We start from the raw sequence: 20,705 nt of genomic DNA, 5'->3' as shown, positions 1-20,705 counted from the left end.
AAAAAAAAAAAAAAAAATGGTTTCTGTGTATTCTGAAATATTCCATGCACACAACAAACTTATTAGATAAAAGTGGTAACTGAGATAGCTAAGTGCTAACTTATGCTTCAAAAGAGAGCTTGTAACATGGAAAGATGTCCAGATAAAAGCAATGAACCATGAAGGGTCATAAATCAACTTCCTAACAGGGGTAAATGTCTGCTGGGTAATTCTGACAGCCATATTACTACTGGGACTAGACATATACTTCTTAGGCCAATATTTACTAAAGGCCCTTACTGAACACAAGGTTGAGTTTGACAGAGTCCTTGAACTTATAGCTTAAGATGAGAGGGTACACGACCTGCAAATATACCTTAGCCTCCAGTGCTCTCATACACACACTTCTCTAGAATTATACCCAACCAGCTCTGATTGCCCCTCTCCCAAAACTCAAGACAATAGGCACCAGCTACCCAGTGCAGGTCTCTCTAGTTCCTTGCTTACAGAGAAGAAACCAGACCAGGACTTTCAGTTGTTAACGTGGTTGACAAGTAAAATCCTCTTAGTTTTATGTCTCAGTCTTTCATTCCCTCTCTCAAAAATCTCAGTCTCCTCATTGAAGTCAGCAGCATTTGGCTGTCTTTGAAGTGTCATGCACAGTGTTATGCAATGTCAGCATTGGCGCTGGCCTTGACTTCACTCATGGAGCCTACAGCCCACTGCTCCGATTAGCTGACCTGTGAGCTTCTCTGTAATGGAGAAATGACTTCCCTCAGCTGCTTCCTCCATCACCCACTGCCAAATACAAGTCGTCCTCAGTGCTGCTGGTCAGCATTCTTCATTCCTTCCTTATCTCAGAATGTTTAAATCCTTTTCCCGCTTCAACACCCATGCAAAGAATTTCATTATTTTTATCTGATTTTTGTCCCCAAGTGAATGAATAGATGCTTTTACCTTGTAATTATTATTTACCTAGGCAATGTTTTTTTAAAAAAAAATATGTCTAGAATGCAGAATTTACTGATTTGAACAATATGAAGAGCCTCCTACTATGTAAAATGGCTCTAATTAAAGAATAAACCCAAAAGATGAGGGGAAGGGGGACAAACAAACAAACCCTAGCCTATAACCCATCCCTTTCCAGGGGGAAGGCAGCAGAGACAAGAGGATGCTGGGAGCTGGCTGGCCAGACAACCCATCAGCCTAGAGAAACAGCACTTCTGGTTCAGTGAGAGACCCTGTGTCAAAAAATAAGATGGCAAGTGACAGCGTAAGATGTCCCTCTCTGGCCTCCGCATGTGTGTACACTGACACATACGCCAAGCATGCACGGGTGAATACATCATGCACTAAATAAATGCCTTTTAAGAAGCTAAAGAAAGCTGGGTGATGGTGGCACACGCCTTTAATCCCAGCACTTGGGAGGCAGAGACAGGCAAATTTCTGAGTTCGAGGCTAGCCTGGTCTCCAGAGTGAATCCAGGACAGAGCCAAGGTTATACAGAGAAATCCTGTCTCGAAAAACCAATAAAAAGAAGAAGAAGAAGAAGAAGAAGAAGAAGAAGAAGAAGAAGAAGAAGAAGAAGAAGAAGAAGAAGAAGAAGAAGAAGGAGAAGAAGAAGAAGCTAAAGAAAAATGTAAGTGAACTGGAGGATTAGAAGCCACCTGAAGTATACTTAAAATGTCTCATTTTCCAGATGAGGACAGTGAGGCCCTTCGCCTTCCCACAGAAAGGGCAGAGTTGGGGGCATCTTCACGGTTTAATTACAGCAGCACACTCTGTCCCACATGAGCTTGATGGGACAGAAGACTGTCAGTACTGCTTAAGCTATTTCTTTTGTAGTAACTAAGGCGAGCAGATTGAGGAAGGGCAGGGATACAGCCCAATCGCAGAACTTCACTATGGGAATCCCAGGCTTACGTGGGCAAGCTTATGCTAAACTTTTTATTTTCCTTTTCAAAGTAGGTGAAGATCTGGGTTCAACCCACTATTACAGTAGAAAAAACAAACAAGTGAAAAGACTTCTCTCTGATAATAAAAGAGTTCTGAGGAAACACAATCAAAGCCTGCCTGCCTTCCCCCCCCCCACCCTCCCTCCCCCGAAGCTAAGTCTATTTCGAACAGACATCAAGTCTCCTAAGTCTACTGTGAATGCCTAAAGAGCCTCTAAACTTTCCACAAAGAAATTATGTATCATTTCCACAAAGAAAATGTGTATGCCTCAGTAGAAAGGCAGGCAAGTACAAATGGGGGCTCACCGCCAAAATCTGTGGTTTACTTTTTAAAGAAATTAACACCATCAGTAGGTTATGCATCCCTTCTCTAAGGGAACCAGGGTTGGTCAGATATACCAGCACAGCCAGGCTATGGTATCCAAATATAATGTCAAATACCACCCTGGATCTTCTTTTGAAGGAAAAACAGCTAAAGCACGGTGTGATGGTTTGCATTCGCTTGGCCCAGGGAGTAGCACTATTAGGAGGTGTAGCCTTTATGGAGTAGGTGTGTCAATGTGGATGTGGGTTTAAGACCTCCTCCTAGCTGCCTGAAAGTGAGTCTTCCACTAGCAGCATTCAGATAAAGATGTAGAACTCTCACCTCTGCCTGCATAGATGCTGCCATACTCCCACCTTGATGCTAATGGACTGAACCTTTGAGCTTGCAAGCCAGCCCCAATTAAATGTTGTCCTTTATAAGACTTGCCTTGGTCATGGTGTCTGTTCACAGCAGTAAAACCTTAACTAAGGCACATGGGTTTAGAGAAAGGTAGATTGCTTCCCATAACACAAGGCCTCATGGGACCTATCAATTGGATAAAGACCTTCCTAGAACATTGGCCCCTTTCAGAAAAAAGGATTCCCCTAGCATGTCTCTTAGGGACTTCAGCTGTGACTCCTCTTTAGATCTCCAGTCTGTCAGCCCACCCAGCAGCTCTGCACTTGCTCCTACCCACCTGTCAATTCCTTAAAGTAAATCACTATCTCCCACACATGCCACCCCCACACTCAAGCCACCACCGCTGAGGGTTCTGTTGGTCTGCAGAACGCTGGCATCGGGGGTTGTAAGTGTAGCTGGTAATGAGAGCTATAACCAAGAGCCATGCTTCTTGCAATAGAACTTGGGCTAATTGGTCTACAGCACAATATGGCTCAAGTCACCAAATGGTAAAGGTTATGCCTCCTGCCACCTTGATGTTCTCATGGATAACTCCGAGAATGTAGTAAAACTGGCTTAGAAATTAGATGGGTTCCATTCCCTTCTCTGGTGACTACATGTTTAGCAGGTGCCCCAACACAAAGAGCTCCTGAAAAATAGTGGGAATACAGTTTAAAAGTGCTAAGGGTTTCTTCACATTTGACAACCAGTGACGCTGTTGAAGATGCCCCTGATGAGCATGAGAGAATTATCTATTGAGCTGAAACTGCTCACCTTGTAGGGACCAAGGTGAAGGGCCCTGGAAAGAATTGCTTACTGACTCACCGTGAGCACTGGTTTTTCTTAGGGTGCCAATTCCTACCACAATTAGCCAATTAGCAAACATGAATGAGTGAGTCCCAGCAGCACTGACTCCCCTCGTGGAGATACAAAGAAGCAGAAAAGGTTAGGTGTATCTTTGTGTTTATTCTCTAATTTGTATTTTTTTTCCTTCTTATAAAATGAAGACACACACAAGCACAAGAGAATGGCAATGGCAATAATATCTATAAAAGGAATTGGGAAGAGCAGAAACTCACTTTGAAATGTGGAAGATCAAATTATTGATTTGGTGACATAAAAGGCCCCCAGGCAGTGGGGCTTGTCCACAGATAGGTGGCTCTTGACATACACAATAAAAGCATTTTGAGCTCAGGCCAGGTCTCAGGGACAAGAGTCTTAGTGAGGTGCATTTGATGGCTGAGTTCCTGAAATCCTGAGAGACTAGGAAGGGGAAGGGGAAGCTGGCGTAGCGGGGAATGCACACAGCCAAGTCAAATCTATGATGCAGTAAAGCCAGAGTTGAACACAGAAGTGCCAGTGTGAGTCACCCAGGATGAAAGCTGAGGGAATGGCTTAGAGCAAGTGGCAAGGCTGATTGATGATCTGGAGCATCTCTGAAGGGATACTGGCTCTTCCTGAAGGCAGGGGGCTCCCAAGAGGATAGGAGAACGTCCTATGGCCAGGTGCTCTGATTCTTCAAGCAAAAACAAAAACAAAAAACCCAACCTTTGAATTTTCAAGTACATAATTTTCCAACCCTCTAATGTTGGTAATGAATTGCCAAGCATACAAAGGGGGGAAATCATTTTAAATATCTGGGGGGGGAGGGGTCAAAAATGGTCAGATAAGATCCATGGTACGATGCCATGACCATAGCCTTTTTTATCTTAGCATCCAGCCAATGGGATAGAAGCAGAGCTGCTGAGCGCCATGAGCGGATGAGCCTGTGTTCTCAAGCCTGTTGTTTTTAGCATGTGTAAGGGCATAGGTTAGATCACCGGGACCACTAAACAAGCAACAACAAACCCAGAAACAAAAGAACCCCTACAGCTGTTAGAGAAAGGCGAGCCTGAAAATGAGCTTGTCTTTGGTTAAGCCTCAACCCGTTTGTTTTTCCGCAGTATTGAATGTTAAGACTTAGGATCATCCCTTCAATAAACACAGGCAGAGGGCCTAATAGCTATGCAAGGCCCCATGCAAAATCATTAACTCCCAAGGCTCCTGAGCGAGAATTTTCAGAGCTGACTAATAATCTGAGAAGGGAAGTATCTTCAGACTCATCTGAAAAAAAATCAATTCTCTGCCACTTTGCAGCTTTTTTCCCACGTGGTCACAAAATCACCTTCAGGTATGCTGTGCAGGGGACTCTGTGGAACAGATTTTCTCTCTCTGCCTTCCTTACCTGGGGTCTCCTTCTTCTTCAGAGGGCCTGGCCTGGCCAAAAACTCACAGTCCTCCTGCTTCAGCTCTTCTACAACTGACTTAATAAGTATGCACTACCACGATCCTATTGTAAAGTGTACTAATTATTCATCACTCTTGTATGTGTGTGGAGAGGGGTGGGGAGGGGGGCCACAGCATATATATGGAGGTCCATTTGGACAACTTTGTTTTCTTTCTTTCTTTTCTTCCTTTCTTCCTCCCCCCCCTCAAAGATGTATTTATTTTATGTGAGTACACTGTCGTTCTCTTCAGACACACCAGAAAAGGGCATGGGGTCCCATTACAGATGGTTGTGAGCCACCATGTGGCTGCTGGGATTTGAACTCAGGACCTCTGGAAGAGCAGTCAGTGCTCTTAATGGCTGAGCCATCTCTCTAGCCCCCTTTGGGCAACTTTGTGGAGTTGGCTTTCAACTTCCACCTTTACAGGGAATCAAACTCAAGTTGACAGACTGTATGACAAGCAATAGCTAAGCTATCTCACCAGTCTGCGGCTATACACCTTAGAGCTCCTTTCTAGAACTAGCCATCCTACATTTAAAAAATACATATGCACTATTAAGCCTTAAGGGAAAAACAAGCAAGAATGTAAACAAACAAACAGATGATAAATCAGTAGGACTGAAAAACCTGGTCTGAGACAAAAAGTAAAGATACGCCATTGGTTAAAATTACTTATGAAAACATTGTCCTGATTCTAACTCATTTAGGAATGGGCAGGTTCTAGAACAAAGAGCACAGAAATTTTTATCTGTGGTATGATGTCTCATATTTCTTATAAAACTATTATTGCATTTGTATATGGCCAGATATAAGCCATGGGCACAGAAACTTAAAAGACTTTGCTCTTAGAACTATATATTTCATAGTTTAGAACAGTGATTCTCAATTTTCCTAAGGCTGCAACCCTTTAACACAATTCCTCACGGGATGGTGACTCCCAATCATAAAATTATTTTCATTGTTTGTCTTAGTCAGGGTTTCTATTCCTGCACAAATATCATGACCAAGAAGCAATTGGGGAGGAAAGGGTTTATTTAGCTTAATTCCACATTGCTGTTGATCACCAGAGGAAGTCAGGACTGGAACTCAAGCAGGTCAGGAAGCAGGAGCTGATGCAGAGGCCATGGAGAGAGGTTCCTTACTGGCTTGCTTCCCCTGGCTTGCTCAGCCTGCTCTCTTACAGAACCCAAGACCTCCAGCCCAGGGATAGCATCACTCACAAGGAGCCCTACCCCCTTGATCACTAATTGAGAAAATGCCCCACAGCTGGATCTCATGGAGGCACTTCCCCAGCTGAAGCTCCCTTCTCTGTGATAATTCCAGCCTGTGTCAAGTTGACACACAAAACCAGACAGTACATTGTTACTTCATAACTATACTTTTGCTACTGTTAGGAATCCTAATATAAATATCTGTGTTTTCTAATGGTCTTAGGCAACCCTCAAAGGGGTTATGACCCACAGGTTGAGAAATGATGGTCTAGAAGGACATTTGTAACAGTTTTGGGGAAATCTCTGTTTCTGCCTCTTTGTGCTGGAGACAGAATTCAAGGCATTGCTCTTGCAGGGCTTCTACTGCTGACTACACCCCCACTCCATTAAGTCCAGTGTCCCAAATTTCGATCATTACCATGTCTGCCCTCTTCCAAATCTTACTCTCACTTAGAATAATTCAATATTTATTTGTTTTACTTAAACTGTGACATTTTCATAATAATGAAAACAAGCCTAGTATCCTGACAGAGAAGACATTGAAATAAATGCATAAGAACCCATAAAAATGCCTGTCTAAGGCCAAGCATGGTGGCACAGGTCTGTGATCTCAGCATGTGGAGTGGGAAGCAGAATTAGGAATTCAAAGCCAGACTTGGCTGCATTGCTAATTTGAGACCAGAAGGAGACTACTGAGAGACCCTGCCTCACCCACTCCTTCCAAAAGTGTGTCTAAGCACAAGCTCCAAGCTCTCCCTGGCTGCAGCCCTGGGAGCGAAGTACACTCATTACTCTTATTTCACTGACTCAGACTTCGTACGACTTCCCAAGATCAATTCATGAGTTACAATTCAAGACTTAAAACCAAAATATTTTATTTTAGCCATGCCATTAGCTGTCTTGTGGGACAGGGCGTTCCTCCCTTCTGCTCTTAGCTCCACTGTGAATGCCCTGAGATTCAAAACGTACTGGTAAAAAGGGAACATAGGACAAGAGTGAAGTGAACATGCTTATTAACAGGATACTGCTGCAGCTAGAATGCCCACAGAAGCCTGTTAGAAGGGAGTGGACCAGGTAGCTGGCTAAGACCCTGGCTTCCCCCAACAACTTTCTCCCATTTCTGTCTTGAATCTTGGTTTAAAAACAGAAACCCTTGCAGTACTTTAAAAAGTATTTGCTAAAGGCTCAGACATTATCAATCCAAAAATCCCTACATGTGTGTGTGTGTGAGTGAGAGAGACAGAGAGACAGAGAGACAGAGAGAGAGAGAGAAAGAGAGAGAGAGAGAGAGAGAGAGAGAGACAGACAGACAGACAGACAGACAGACAGACAGACAGACTGAACTCTAAGCCAAGCAGACTAAGTGTAAAAGAAAGGTGATCCTTGCTTGGGCCTGCCTGTGGCAAACAGCTGTTGTCAATATCAGTTTTGAGCTCTGTATAACTTTTGAGTATTCAGTTTGATTCCCAGAACTAGCTGCTTTGACAATAGCACATCACAGCTCCCATCACCTACTCTGAATTAGGACAGCATGCATCTCACTGTTTGGTACGGAAGATCATCTGTGAGGGAGCACTTCTTTGTATTAAGCCACTGACTGTGTGAATCTTCCATGAGTACACGAGACACGAGAAGCTCTTGGAGGAGAAACTGTAGTCTCTGCTTCATTACATTAACAAAAAAGAACATTGGCTTTGTCACAGAGATGCCCAGTATCTTGGCTTTAAGTACCACATTCAAAAATGGGAATATCTGTTCTTATGCCAAAACACTTTGATATAAGCCTTCCCAAACCTTTAATGCTTGTGTGTGTGTGTGTGTGTGTGTGTGTGTGTTTGCTCGTGCTCACGCATATGCACAAACCAGCTTCTACAGCATGGCTGCATCTCATTATCACACATGCAAGGGTGTTATTCAATTTTTCAAGCTAAACCCCTATTGGGAGACCTTTGTAATATTTACATGCTTTTGCTCTAAGTGATACTATGATAACTTTGCATGTGTGCCTTCACAAACATGTCTGATATAACCTTCCTGGTGAGACTCCTTGCTTTGGGGAAATCCCAACATGGCTCTGGGTCACATTTTGCCCTGCTAGGTATTCAGTATTTGCCACCTAACCTCGTGATATCTTATATAATTCTTGAGAGCTGAAACTCCTTTACTCACGCCTAGATTCAAGCCAGCTCAGACTTTAATGCACAGTTAATAAAACCAAGTACCAAGTGCAAGAGGGGGAAGAGGTGGGATTCCTGCACTGAGCAGCAGAGGGGGAAGGCCAGGAAGGCTTACGAGCAAGGTGTGGCGCGGTGCGACACCTTACATGGAAGGATATGTAACTATGGAAACAGACCTGAGGGAATAATGACTTCTTTTGGGAAGAAAAAGAGGAAGCGTAAATGAACATTAACTGAGGTTCTCTAGGCAAGCAAATAAAAGGGGAGATTTACGGGCAGAAGCCGACAAGTTTAAATATACAGATATTATGACATTAATGCCTTGAATAAATGGAAAGCTACCATGTACTTTCCAATAATCAAACTTGGGCATTTTGAATGTGGAAGAATAAGCAACCCAGCTCTCGGTTTATCAACAGCAGCAGCAGCAACAGATAATGTTCAAGGCTTACTCCATCATGGAAGGTGGGATTGTGCAGCAGTCCTGAATGGCGGTCAGCGGAGATGTCAGGTGGGCCGTATAGGAGGCTTCTACAACTTGCTTGTTCCGATTGACCACGTCCAGGTAACGGTTGAACTTCTCCCGGATTTTTTTGGCTAGCTGCGGATGACAGTGAGCAAAATAAATCACCTATTTACTTCGTCTTTCTGGATACACTAATTAATTTGCATCATGAGATGCATACATCAAGCTTTGGGTAACATATCAACTACACCCAGATCATCTTTGCTGAGTGGGCGGAGAAAAGTTGCAAAACACCTGGACATCGTGGTAGAAAATTTAGACAGCAATAAAGTATTATCACCTGCCTATTAAGAGAGGAAGCTGTATTTCCAACCCTTAATTGTCCAAATTCAATGGAATGATGTATAGCCATGCTGGAAATCGGAAACGAGGACGTCAGATATTATTACTGCCAGTGTGCCAGCACACACTGTAGCTGAGAGCAAATGTTAGGAGAAAAGAGCAAGAGACCCTTTTCTGGTCTGGAGTCACATAGATGGTATGGGGAGTAAATGGATGAAGGGAAGCGGCACTCAGTGCTTTTTGCTGTGCAGCCCTTGGGGACACCATCCAAAGTCTTCCATGGGAACAGCAATTCTCCAGGGAGGTTCAATGTAGATGTACATACTACACTGTTAAGATGGACAAATGTCTTTCTTAACTGCTGTGAGCAGAACCCTTTATCATGATTTACTTTCATGTGGGGAATAAGGAAAGCACATTGGTACACACACGGTTATTCCCTCCATTGCTTCTACCAAATACCACAGCTTAATTGTTGATCTCCAAGGAAAACCATGTTGTTTGTCTTCCCCTTGAACAAAATGTTACCCAAATGAGATGACTGATAGAATTACGGCTAATTGGTTTTGCAGAGCTATTCATTAACGGCACTCTAGCAGAGAGCTAATCATCCCCGCTGGGTCATGCAGCTCATACAATCTAGTAGCCTACAGGCGGGAACATGGAGGCAATGGGAATATATCTCCATTTGTCATTTTCAAGACAATGTTTTTCTCAGTGATATTCACAAAGAAGTGAAGTTTGTAAGTTTTCCTAAAAATTGCACTAATAAAGCTCGGAAATTTTTCTGGACAGAGAAAAGACTATGAAAATAATTTGATGTTGGATGGTTCTCTTGGCAAGGGAGAAGCTGTATGAATAGGTAACCCCCACATGCATCCACACTCCTACTCCCTGAACTAGACTTCTTACTGTACAAGGATACAGGTCTTCTCTGTGGAGGTCACTGAGGTGGTACGTACAGTACATTTTGATTTCACACCTCAAGTTAGGTCACTGTGTTGTCCCGTGTGGCAATGTTTAGAGACAAATCTGGGTGTCATACCTTCATAGGAACTGCTATCAAGTAGAAAATAGGAGCCAAGAATGGACCTAAATATTCTGCAATGCATAGGATAGTTTCCCATAACCAAATATCATCTAGTCCCCAAGTTTCCTACTATAAATTACCAACTTTTTTTGGTTTAGCAATGAACAACTTCTTTAAAAATACAATCTATCTACGTACCTACCTATCAATCTATCAATAAATTATCAGGCTGCCAGGATCAAACTCAGGTCCCAGCACGCTACACACATGCTCTACTACTGAGCTACACCCCTTCTTAATATTTCTTAAGTGTACAACTCCACCATAAAGCAGGTTTTATCTTTTCTGTTTGGCTACTGACTTTTGATAAGGTAAATACCATTAATTTCTAGCTGGAAATGTCAAGGATATATTCCATTCCATGGGAATAAATGTCCCAGAACAGGATAAAGATAAGGTACACTTGAAATAACTGAACTTCTAAATAAAACCTTCACCAACTCATTTGAAAATGGGCATGAGACCTGTCTGCCTTTCATAACAAACACCTGCTCTCCTTATACCTCCACATCAAAAATCCTCAAAGGCTTTTCTGCACATTTGCTGAGTGCCAACTTTTAAGAGCCGGAGCTTTGAAACACCAGCTATTTCAATATGGCCCACTGCCTGTTTCTATACAAGCCCTGAGCTAAGAGTCTGCATTTTCAAATGTTTGCACTAAAGCAGCATTTTATAATTATATTAAATTCAAATGTCTTATAAGTGGAGCCTGGGAGGCATTAATTTGGTTTATGCTAGATCCATTATCATCCAGACCTAATATCTGACAGAAACAACTTCAAAGGTTCACAGGGTTCTTTTGGTCCATGGTCACTTGGTAACAGCATCATGGCAGAGGAATATGTGGTGGGGGCAAGTTTCATCTCATGATAGAGAGTATGCAGACCCTTTGTTATAGGTCAGGATTCATCCCTGATCCTAGTGCAGTATAAAAATCTGCAGAGATGCTTTACTGTGTCTCTTCATTAAGAAGTGGGATCTAATGTCTCCTCCTCCACTGCTGGAATCCAAATGGTGTTATAACGGCTTCCATCAGTAGAGTATACGGCAAGTCACACTATATTACTTTTAAGCCTGGGTTATAAAAGATCCTAAGGCTTCTACCTGCTCATCCTTAATGGAAGCTCTGAGCTTTCATTCTGTAAGAAACCAAAGACACAGGGAAGGGCATGGTATGTGCTAAGTCGTGAGCTTAATCAAAGGCTTGAGTGTGTGCTGGAGTCATCCTATCCAGGCACAAGTCAAGAAGCCTCTAAAAGGACTAGGAAGCTGGCTTGGTGGTTAAGAGCAGTTGTTATTCTTCCAGAGGACCCAAGTTTAATTCCCAGCATCCGTATGGTGGCTCACAACCATCTCTAACCCTAGTTCCAAGGGATCAGACATGCTTTTCTGAACTTTGAGGGCACCAGACACAAATACTGTGCGCACATATTCACATACATTCAGGCAGAATACTCATATAGATAAATAAATCTTACAAAAGAATAATAAGACGAGGCATCTCAAAAACCCCCAGAATCCTCCCTGTTGTCTGTGCAGACACCACAGACCAGATAAGCCACCCTTGCAGGGCTTGGTCCATCTTTACCCGTAACAGTCCATACCTATGTGTCCATGCCACTAAGTTATAGTTAATCCTCCCTCTCCCCCACTAACAGTAAAATCAAACATCTAAGAGTAGGCTGAATCCCATCCTAGGACAAGCATGTTGAGGGCAAGCTCCAGGAAGCTGCACAGATCTAGGCGCTGCATCTGAATTACCAACATCATAACTTCTAGAGTACAAACCTATAGTAGAGAGAAGTCAGGGACTTGTCGGGAAAGTCTAACAGCTGCCATGGGGAGCAGATTGCTAGATGCCAGACACAGGCAACAAAATGTAGACGTTCTTGTTTTATGTCAATGAGGTTAAGTAGTTAGCACAAAGCCAGAGAGCAAAACAAAGATCTAGTTACTTGTTTCAATGCAAAACTGTCTTATCTGTAGAACCTGTGTTCACCTGCTCAGACTAAGCAAACCGAAAGAAGTTACAAATGTAACCTGAACGGTGACTACATGACAAGTGTCATAGGTCAAAACATCTGAGCTTAAGCAGACAAGGTGCAGAGCATGGTGTTACAAAGTCATCACATTGGGCTGGCAGGAACTTATAGCTGGGGGTGGGGCCACTGGAGTTAGTGGCTGATAAGAGCTTTTGGGAATGCCTGCTTTTGACTTCCTGGTTAGGGTCTGCCTCAAGCTGGCATCTCCCAACTGTCCTTAACCCTAGTAAGAGCTGGCATGGGCCAAATTAACAGGATATATACCTCCTTTCCCAAACTTAGTTCTTTGCAGTTGGGGCAGGGGAAGGGGTGGGGGCAGGAGTGGGAGCTTGTGGGGAGAGGGAGAACCTACATACAGAGTCCAGTTATTCATGACAGCTAAACGATCTCGATCACTTGCTTTTCCTGTCTTTCATGTGACACCCTATCTTGTCGAATTAAAAAAAGAAAGAAAGAAAATGCCAATATTTGCTGACTGCCTTATGATGTTCCCTCACTACAGCTACTTTTTCTTTTTCTAGAGGGTTGCACTTAACAACATCTGGCCTGGAAAACACAATTTGAGACCCTCTACAAAAAGAAAAGGTACGTGTAGGGTGGGAAGGTTCGCTGTAAATTTCCAAGGGAAGTTCTACTGCACAGAGAAGTTGGAAGTTTGGGCTCTGAAAGCTTTCTGAGTTCTTACTGCTCCACGACGTTGAAAAAGTGACTTAATCTTCAATGTCTGCCCTGGGAAACAAAGGCTTGCACCATACAGGGTTTTATTTTGTTTGCTTTTTAAAATAGGTTCGAGCAGTCCTTGATCCCTAACCTCAGCCCTGAGTACCTAGAATTACAGTCGTGGGCCTTCTTATTCAACTTAAAGGGAACCTTTTTTAAAAAAAGTATTAAATTGATATATACATGTGAAATGCTTAGTGAGGGGGCTTTATAAAGCATCCAGTAAATGTTGGCATTTTCCACCACATCTAGTTTATATAGAGCTAGGGAATGAACGCAGGGCTTCCTAGATGCTAGGCAAGCCAGTCTACCAACTACATGGCCAGCATCTCCAGTTTTTGCTTTTTAAATCCACTTTTAACAACTGCTGTGAGATTCTTGGCAGAACACCATACACCATGCAGTCTCTTCGTAATAAAAATTGGGAATGGAGAGATGGCTCAGAGGTTAAGAGCACCGACTGCTCTTCCAGAGGTCCTGAGTTCAATTCCCAGCAACCACATGGTAGCTCACAACCATCTGTAATGGGATCCGATGCCCTCTTCTGGTGTGTCTGAAGACAGTTGACAGTGTACTCACATACATAAAAATAAATAAATACATCTTTAAAAAAATACAATTTCATTCAGGATTCTTCATAATTCCTATGAAAGCACCCACATTAAAACGGCTAGGGTCGAATAGGATATAATATAGTCCCAGCAAAACTAAACCCCACAATTCCTTGCTAATATTTCCTATGTTAACTGTAGCCTAATAGTATCAGACTAAATTCTATGTTCGGATAACTCAAACATCTCTAAACATCTCCTATTTTATAACCTGGACAGAGAATACAGGGAACAAACTGTTCCATTCCCTTAGGGAATGAGTTTCAGAATTCAATATTTTGCTCATTTTTTTGAGCTTAATAAACCCCATTTTAATACTCTATGATGTAAGAGAAAATAGCAGTTATCACTTTATAGCTGAAGAAATGCAGGGAGAGGGCACTGAAAGAGCCACAGCCCAGTGAGTGACCTTGCAGCCTGACACCGGCTCACTAGATCTTCCACCAGGGAATGCGCTGGTGGCTCGCTATGGAAACCTCAACTAATAATCTATTTTTCCCCTTTCTTAAAGCAATCTCTCTTAGCATGCAAACTAAACCCAGGTTGCTGGGCAAGCATAACAGAATCTCTTAGAGTAAAGACAGCCCACAGAGAGATTAAAGCCTGAATGTATCTGCTAAACTGAAGGGGGGAAGGCTCTGTCCTGGAACCTTCGGAGAGGCCACACAGAAACTGGGGCTGTCCCCTGCCCTGATCTCTGCAGACAGGCGAAGAAAACAAAGGACATTCTCAACAAAGAGCTACAGGTGGACCCACAATCCTCCTCCACATAATTAAAACCATTTTTCTCTCCACAGCTCAGTGTTCATCTTTTATCCTTCCTTTACCCTCTCCCCTTCATCCCCCCAAGGGACCCCTGAATGCTGATGAGACAACGGGACTCAAACCATCTTGTCATCTTTTGGGTCAATTCTTAGGCTAGCCAACATCCAGCCACGGGTCAAATGATCAGTAGGGTAGTGTGTGGTCCCCATGGGAACCGACTCTAATTTGTCACCATCTCCAGTGACAACGTTTCATCACAACATCAATAGATTTCCTTCTTGCTGAAATTTTCCCTCCCTTAATTTTCACATAGGCACTTCTGTCATTTGCCTACTTCCCCAGAGCCCTTTAAAAAGCCCTTTTTACCTTAGCTTTACATATCTGAGGATGAAGAGTGGGGGATGGGCGCACAGTTACAAATAGGTAAAAGAAACAGAACTGCAAAGGCCCAGTACACACTTTTATTTATGACTGCTTCCTAAAAGGGCTAGGCGGAGTTTTTATGTTAGGGAAAGCTTTATTTAAAATATCTAACAATGGAGCTGACAGGCACACGCAGGAAGCCTGCCCACCCTAGGGGACTGAAGAGTCACAGCAAAATTCATATGGAATGTGGAAGAGTTTAACATTTGACATTCAAAAACCTTTGTGCCATGATAAGAATTTAATAGCTGACACCTCTCTTCTCTGACGCCAGCCTTATCGCTCAAGAGTAAACCTTCATTTTTCTTTTCTACCAAGTTTCAGGATTTAGTTAGTTACGTGTAACACAGAAAATAATTTGAAGTATAAACCGAGCAGGCATATTTAGCATCTCTGGACCACATCACACTGCCACATTTCCAGGTTCTTCATGGTTACCTGTGGCAGGCACACTGTGCACAGGATACAACCAATGCTAAGTCTATACACTCTTTCTTTTAATGAGGTTTGGAATAGTCCAAATGGACATACAGTTCTGTTACTTATTATCAGGGTATTTGGTTAAGATTCTTGATTGGTTTCCTCATGAACATAATCAGAAATACATACCCCTTTAAAAGGCTTCTCTTGTGTTCAAATAAATACAAAGCTAAGGCTAAGTATGGTGGATTATTTCTACTGTTAGCCCAGTCTCTGGGTTGGAAAGAGCATGTGGTAGTGATAAAAGAATACCGTGGAGGTCTACATTTTTCAGCAACAAGAGCTATAAAGGTAGAAGATATACTGGAATATTAACTGTGTAAGCACTTAGCACATCCTCAAAGATAATTCTACATGAGAGACCCAGCTTAAGAGATAGGGTGGCCGTGTTTTTCTTATATTATGGCAAAAAGGACTTTGGGGAGAAATATAGGTTAAATATAACTATCATTTGTAGCTAAAAGATGCATAGAAATTTTCTTCTAAGCTTCAACCAAATTAACTCTGTAATTGTGTGTGTGTGTGGGGGGGGGTGTGCATGTGCGTAGCATGGAGGGATGAATTCAGGTGACATTCTTAGGAATACTGTCCACCTTCCTGATGACAGGGTCTCTCATTGGCTTTTCAATCAGGCTGGATTGGTTAGCCAATAAGCTCTGGGTCTTCCTGTCACCAGACAGACATATTTTTTTGATATATTTTGGACCTCAAAACTGAGATCTTCCACTTACTGAGCCATCGTTATCACTGAGCCATCTCTCCAGCCCTTTACTTGTTTGAAATACGGTCTTGTTATGTAGCCCAGGCTGGTCTCAAAATTGCTGCAATCCTTCTGCCTCTCTACTGGGGTTAAAAGCATGCACTGGCACTTTGTACTTTTATTACCTCTAAACTGAGAATAATAATACTTGCTTTCTGGTGTTGAGAACTAAGGTGGGTAAGGTCTATTACATAATTAACAGTGCTAAACATATTAAAAATACTAAGTATATGGTAGCAGCTAGTGTTTTACTGTTGGCTCTGCTATATGCTATTGTTCTAGTTGTTATTGTTTGGGGGTCCTTAATGAATTGTTTCAGCCATTTGGACCAAGGACCTAAAGGACATTCTCTGCACTTGGGGCAAAGTGACAGGGCAACTGGACAAAGATGGGCAGACATATAAACCATAGGCCTCTGCCTCTGGCTGTTGTCAGGGATTCTAAGACATGGTATACAAAGGGTAAAAAAATTACAGTCTTGAGCAGCTAAGAGATTTTTGTAGATGCTGTGGTTTTTATCTAGTCACAATTTTATTCTTGCCTGCACGCTTCTGTGTTTAATGCTTTTTATGTAAGTTGTCCCTTTTGTAACTTCTAACAATACTGGCTCAACAATACAGGTATTTTCTCTATCATTTATATAGTCAAGGAAATCAAGAAGCAGGATTTGCTTGAGCTCAGGCTGAGTAGGTACAGGAGACAGACCTAATCCCTACTCAGTTTCCTTTTCTTAAAAAAAGAAAATGAGCCGGGCAGTGGTGGCACACGCCTTTAATCCCAGCACTTGGGAACAAAGGCAGGTGGATTTCTGGGTTTGAGGCCAGCCTGGTCTACATACAGACTGAGTTCCAGGACAGCCAGGGCTACACAGAGAAACCCTGTCTCGAAAAACCAAAAAAAAATTAAAAAAAAGAAAATGATAAACTTCTACAGGCCAATTCACTTAGCTAATGTCTGTCCACACTTGCCCTAGCCCAATTCTGTCCTCCTTAAACCCTTTTTAGGCTCCTTCCTTCCAAAATTTCCCAGAAATCACTACCTGCTCCATTCATAAAATTTCCCAGGTCTCCTTAGCTGCTCCATTCATAAAATTTCCCAAGACTCCCTAGCTGCTCCATTCATCAGGGCACTGATGACATTTCATCCTCTGAGTACCCCATTTCCCCAGTAAAATGGTAAAGCAGGGGAAATTAGCACTGACTGATTGCTTATCTGTGCATAGTGTGCAAAGCATAGCTTTACCTGGTGCTTTTTATTCCTCACAATAGCATTATGTCCTCACATAGAGTATATGCAATTGTTGTGGTGGACTGACTTTGCCCAAGGTCATCCAGCTAACAACAACAACAACAACAAAATAATCGTATCAAATCTACACTCTTGCATGGCTGCCTTGTGTACTTTGAATACTTAGAAATGTCTTAACCGTGCTAATTTACTATATGCGTTTACTTTCACAAAACTGCCCACACATCCAGCTGATCAGAAAGCTAGGGACTTGCCCATTTGCTTACCAGACTGTCTCCCAGGAAGCACAAGCTATGGTAGAAACCGTCCTGTTATCTTAGCTTTGGTTGCTATAGCAAAAACGCTCTGCAGTGAGTAGGTCAGTTACTCATGGAGCATTCATTTCTATAGCTCAGAAGTCCAGGATGGAGATGCTGGTAGGCCCTCTTCCCAGCATGCCAACGGCCACACTCCTACAAACACATGTAAGAGAACGGGTCCTGTCTCTTTCTGCAAAGAGACATTTCTCCATACTTACAACATTATCTAAACCTACTCACTCTTAATGTTATCACAATGGGTTATGAATGGGAGGCACAGACATTCAGTCCATGGCACCCAAAAGTAGATGCCCATCCAGAAAGCTATCCAGCTGGTCATTATGCTGTTTGAATGTCCCTTCTAAAACTATTAACAACAAATGTTACTTGCTATTTGTCTTATTGTGTTTTCCTGGTGTGGTGATAAACACCACGAGCAAAAGCAACTCAAGGCAGACATGCTGCTTACTGCCTTGTCCCAGGCTCACCTTTGGCAATCTTTCTTATACAGTCCAGGCCCACTGCCCAGGGATAGCATGGCCCACAGTGGGCTGGGACTTCCTCCATCAATTAGCAATCAAGGGTGGGCCCCCCAGACGTGCCCACAGGCTGATATGATGGAGGCAATTCCTTGACTGAAGTTCCTTCTTCCCAAGTCCGTGAAGCTGACAACCAAGGTTAGCTGTCATACAAACCACTGTAACAGGGTTGAGAGTTCGAATCTGCTTTACATATGCACAAAGTGCTGGTGGCGGAGGGGGCTCCTTATCGAAACAATGCATTCAGAGTTTCCTTGTATACAATTTCTTATTCTTTCATGTACTAAAACCACATTAAGGGCTTCTGCAGATGCTGGGGACATGCTGCTGGACTCTGAGCCTACTGTCTATGAAGTACTTGGTCTGTGGTCTCTTCTTGCAGCCGCAGAAAATGGACTAAGACACAGTGGTAGTAATGACATGGCTGTTCATCACTATTTTGGGGCTTATGAAATTACCCAATTGAGCAGAGCCTGGCTGCAGGCAGCAACAATACAGAGAGAAAGACAGATTAAGACACAGAGATGGAATGGGGTCATTCTTCATTTCCAGAGGCCTGAGTCTGTGCGAGGAGCCTAACCAAGGGAGAGACAGGGGAGCTGCTGACAGATGATCTGCAGGTGGACCAGGAAGATTTATGTGCGAGGCTGTCTGGGTTCCAGGGTCACATACCCAGATCTTGTGTGAGGCGGGGCCTCTGGAAGGAGCAGGGTGGAGAGCAATAGGAAAAACAGAAGGCAAGCACCAACTTGCTGGAGAGCCTGCCAGCTCCTGAACTCTGTGAAAAGCTGAGAGTAACAGCTTTTCTCTTTAAGCACAGCACAGGGTTGCTCGAAAGGTCATGACTGGTTTGGGGCGGGCAGCAGTTTGTGTTAGGTTTTCCGGGAGAGCCTCTGCAGTGCGCACTGAAGCCTCCTGAAAGCCAAGGTTATCAACGCAAGGGCTCAATGGGCTCTTGCCCCGCTGTTCACCCCACTCTACCCTTAATGACCAAATCACACAACAAAGGAAACAAGAAGGGCCAGCTTCAGCCCACTTCTCTATGTAATAGGAGGCCCTGAGCAACTTTAAATCTGAAATAAGCAAGTGGTTGGGCCTTGAAGGCTTACAACCTGCACCTTCCCAAGGAGGGGAAAAAACAGATGATTTTAAAAAGAATGGAGAGAATCAGGGAGGGAGAAACCACAACATACACAGAAATCGTGCAACTTCTGGAATAAGTTTGTAAAGGGAATTAACTACAGAAGAAGGGGGAGGGAACACTGGTGGAAAGACATGTTTGCCTGGTTTCTCCATCCTCACTAAAAAACACAAGCATTATTAAATGTCTTGTACTTAAGACTCCTTTCTGCCCAAGAAATTGTCATGCAACCATAGGTACACAAAGCTATAGAACTCAGGCATACAGATCAAAGAGTGACTGAAAAGTGTCGGGGTTGCAAGCACGCATGGCCATCCCCAGATTTCTTTTTTTAAAGTGGGTACTGGAGAATCAAAATTCAGATCCTCATGCTTGCAAAGCAAGAGCTCTTCCTCGCTGAGTCATCTCCCAGCCTTCAGACAGCAATCTCTAAAATGAAACATCCGGACACAACGTAATGCAAAGACAACTAATTCAGCACTTACATACTTCAGAATGAAAATAAACAGGAAAATAGTAAAGGTCTTTGTTTTCCGCAATAAAAACCATACTATTCCAAAAAGAGCAAAACACAATAGTCTTGAATCTGAGCATTCGCTGGCACTGTATGTTACGGCAACATGTGCTGTGCAGAGAGTACCTGTCAGGTATTCAGCATCAGGGCTGCACATAAGTGCACTGCATGTGAATGCTGCCAAAAATACCCTGGAACCATTGAGTGTCTGGTTTTGAATTAATGCTTGGTCATTGTACATTCAGAGACATTTTAGTGCTGCCAAAAATTTCACAACCCCCGTGTTCAGTTGCATGACCTGCAGGTTACAAAGCTAAGGTTTTGTGAACAAATACATGTGCATAATTACAAACACTAAGTACAACACAGACACTGTCTAAGTGAAAGAGGCCCACTAGAGGCTCTGGGGGCTGGGGGAGCTAGAGGTAGACCTGAAATGTCACATCAGCCCTGCCCTCCTCCAACCAACGCAACAATTTCAATTTGGCCAGTGTCTTAGTTAAGATTTTACTGCTGTGAAGAGACACTATGACCAAGGCAACTCTTATAAGGAGAGGCTGGCTTACAGGTTCAGAGATTCAGTCCATTATCATCAAGGCAGGAGCGTGGCAGCATCTAGACAGACAAGGGGCTGAAAGAGCTGAGAGTTCTACATCTTGTTCTGAAGGCAGCTATCAGAAGACTGACTTTCATGGAGCTAGGATGAGGGCCTTAAAGTCCATGCCCACAATGGCACAATTCCTCCAACAAGGCCACACCTCCTAATAGTGCCATTCCCTGGGCCGACCATATTCAAACTATCACCTGCTGCAGGGACCATATAAAAATGTTTACTGCATGAAAATAAAGAGTGGTAATGAGAGGATTTTAGGGTTCTTTCTGATGAGAGTACCTTGATCAACTCTTGGTCAACAACTATCAGAAGGAATAAAAGAAAAAGCCTGCTGCTACTAGGCATTTCCTTATCTTCACA

General features: G+C 43.1%; 1 protein-coding gene across 1 annotated transcript in view; it reads right to left on the bottom strand.

Annotated features, from left to right (window-relative positions):
• Positions 1-20,705, bottom strand: part of Cachd1 (cache domain containing 1) — a 224,674-nt gene that overhangs the window by 97,079 nt on the left and 106,890 nt on the right. The window contains exon 3 of the mRNA XM_031377946.1: positions 8,745-8,893. Coding sequence (XP_031233806.1) covers positions 8,745-8,893 — 149 coding nt within the window. The remainder of the gene's footprint in view (positions 1-8,744; positions 8,894-20,705) is intronic.

This window comes from Mastomys coucha, unplaced genomic scaffold (assembly GCF_008632895.1).
Source record: "Mastomys coucha isolate ucsf_1 unplaced genomic scaffold, UCSF_Mcou_1 pScaffold18, whole genome shotgun sequence".
Lineage (NCBI taxonomy): Eukaryota > Metazoa > Chordata > Mammalia > Rodentia > Muridae > Mastomys > Mastomys coucha.
Note: the sequence above shows the minus strand (reverse complement) of the source record. Positions and strands in the feature narration are given on the sequence as shown.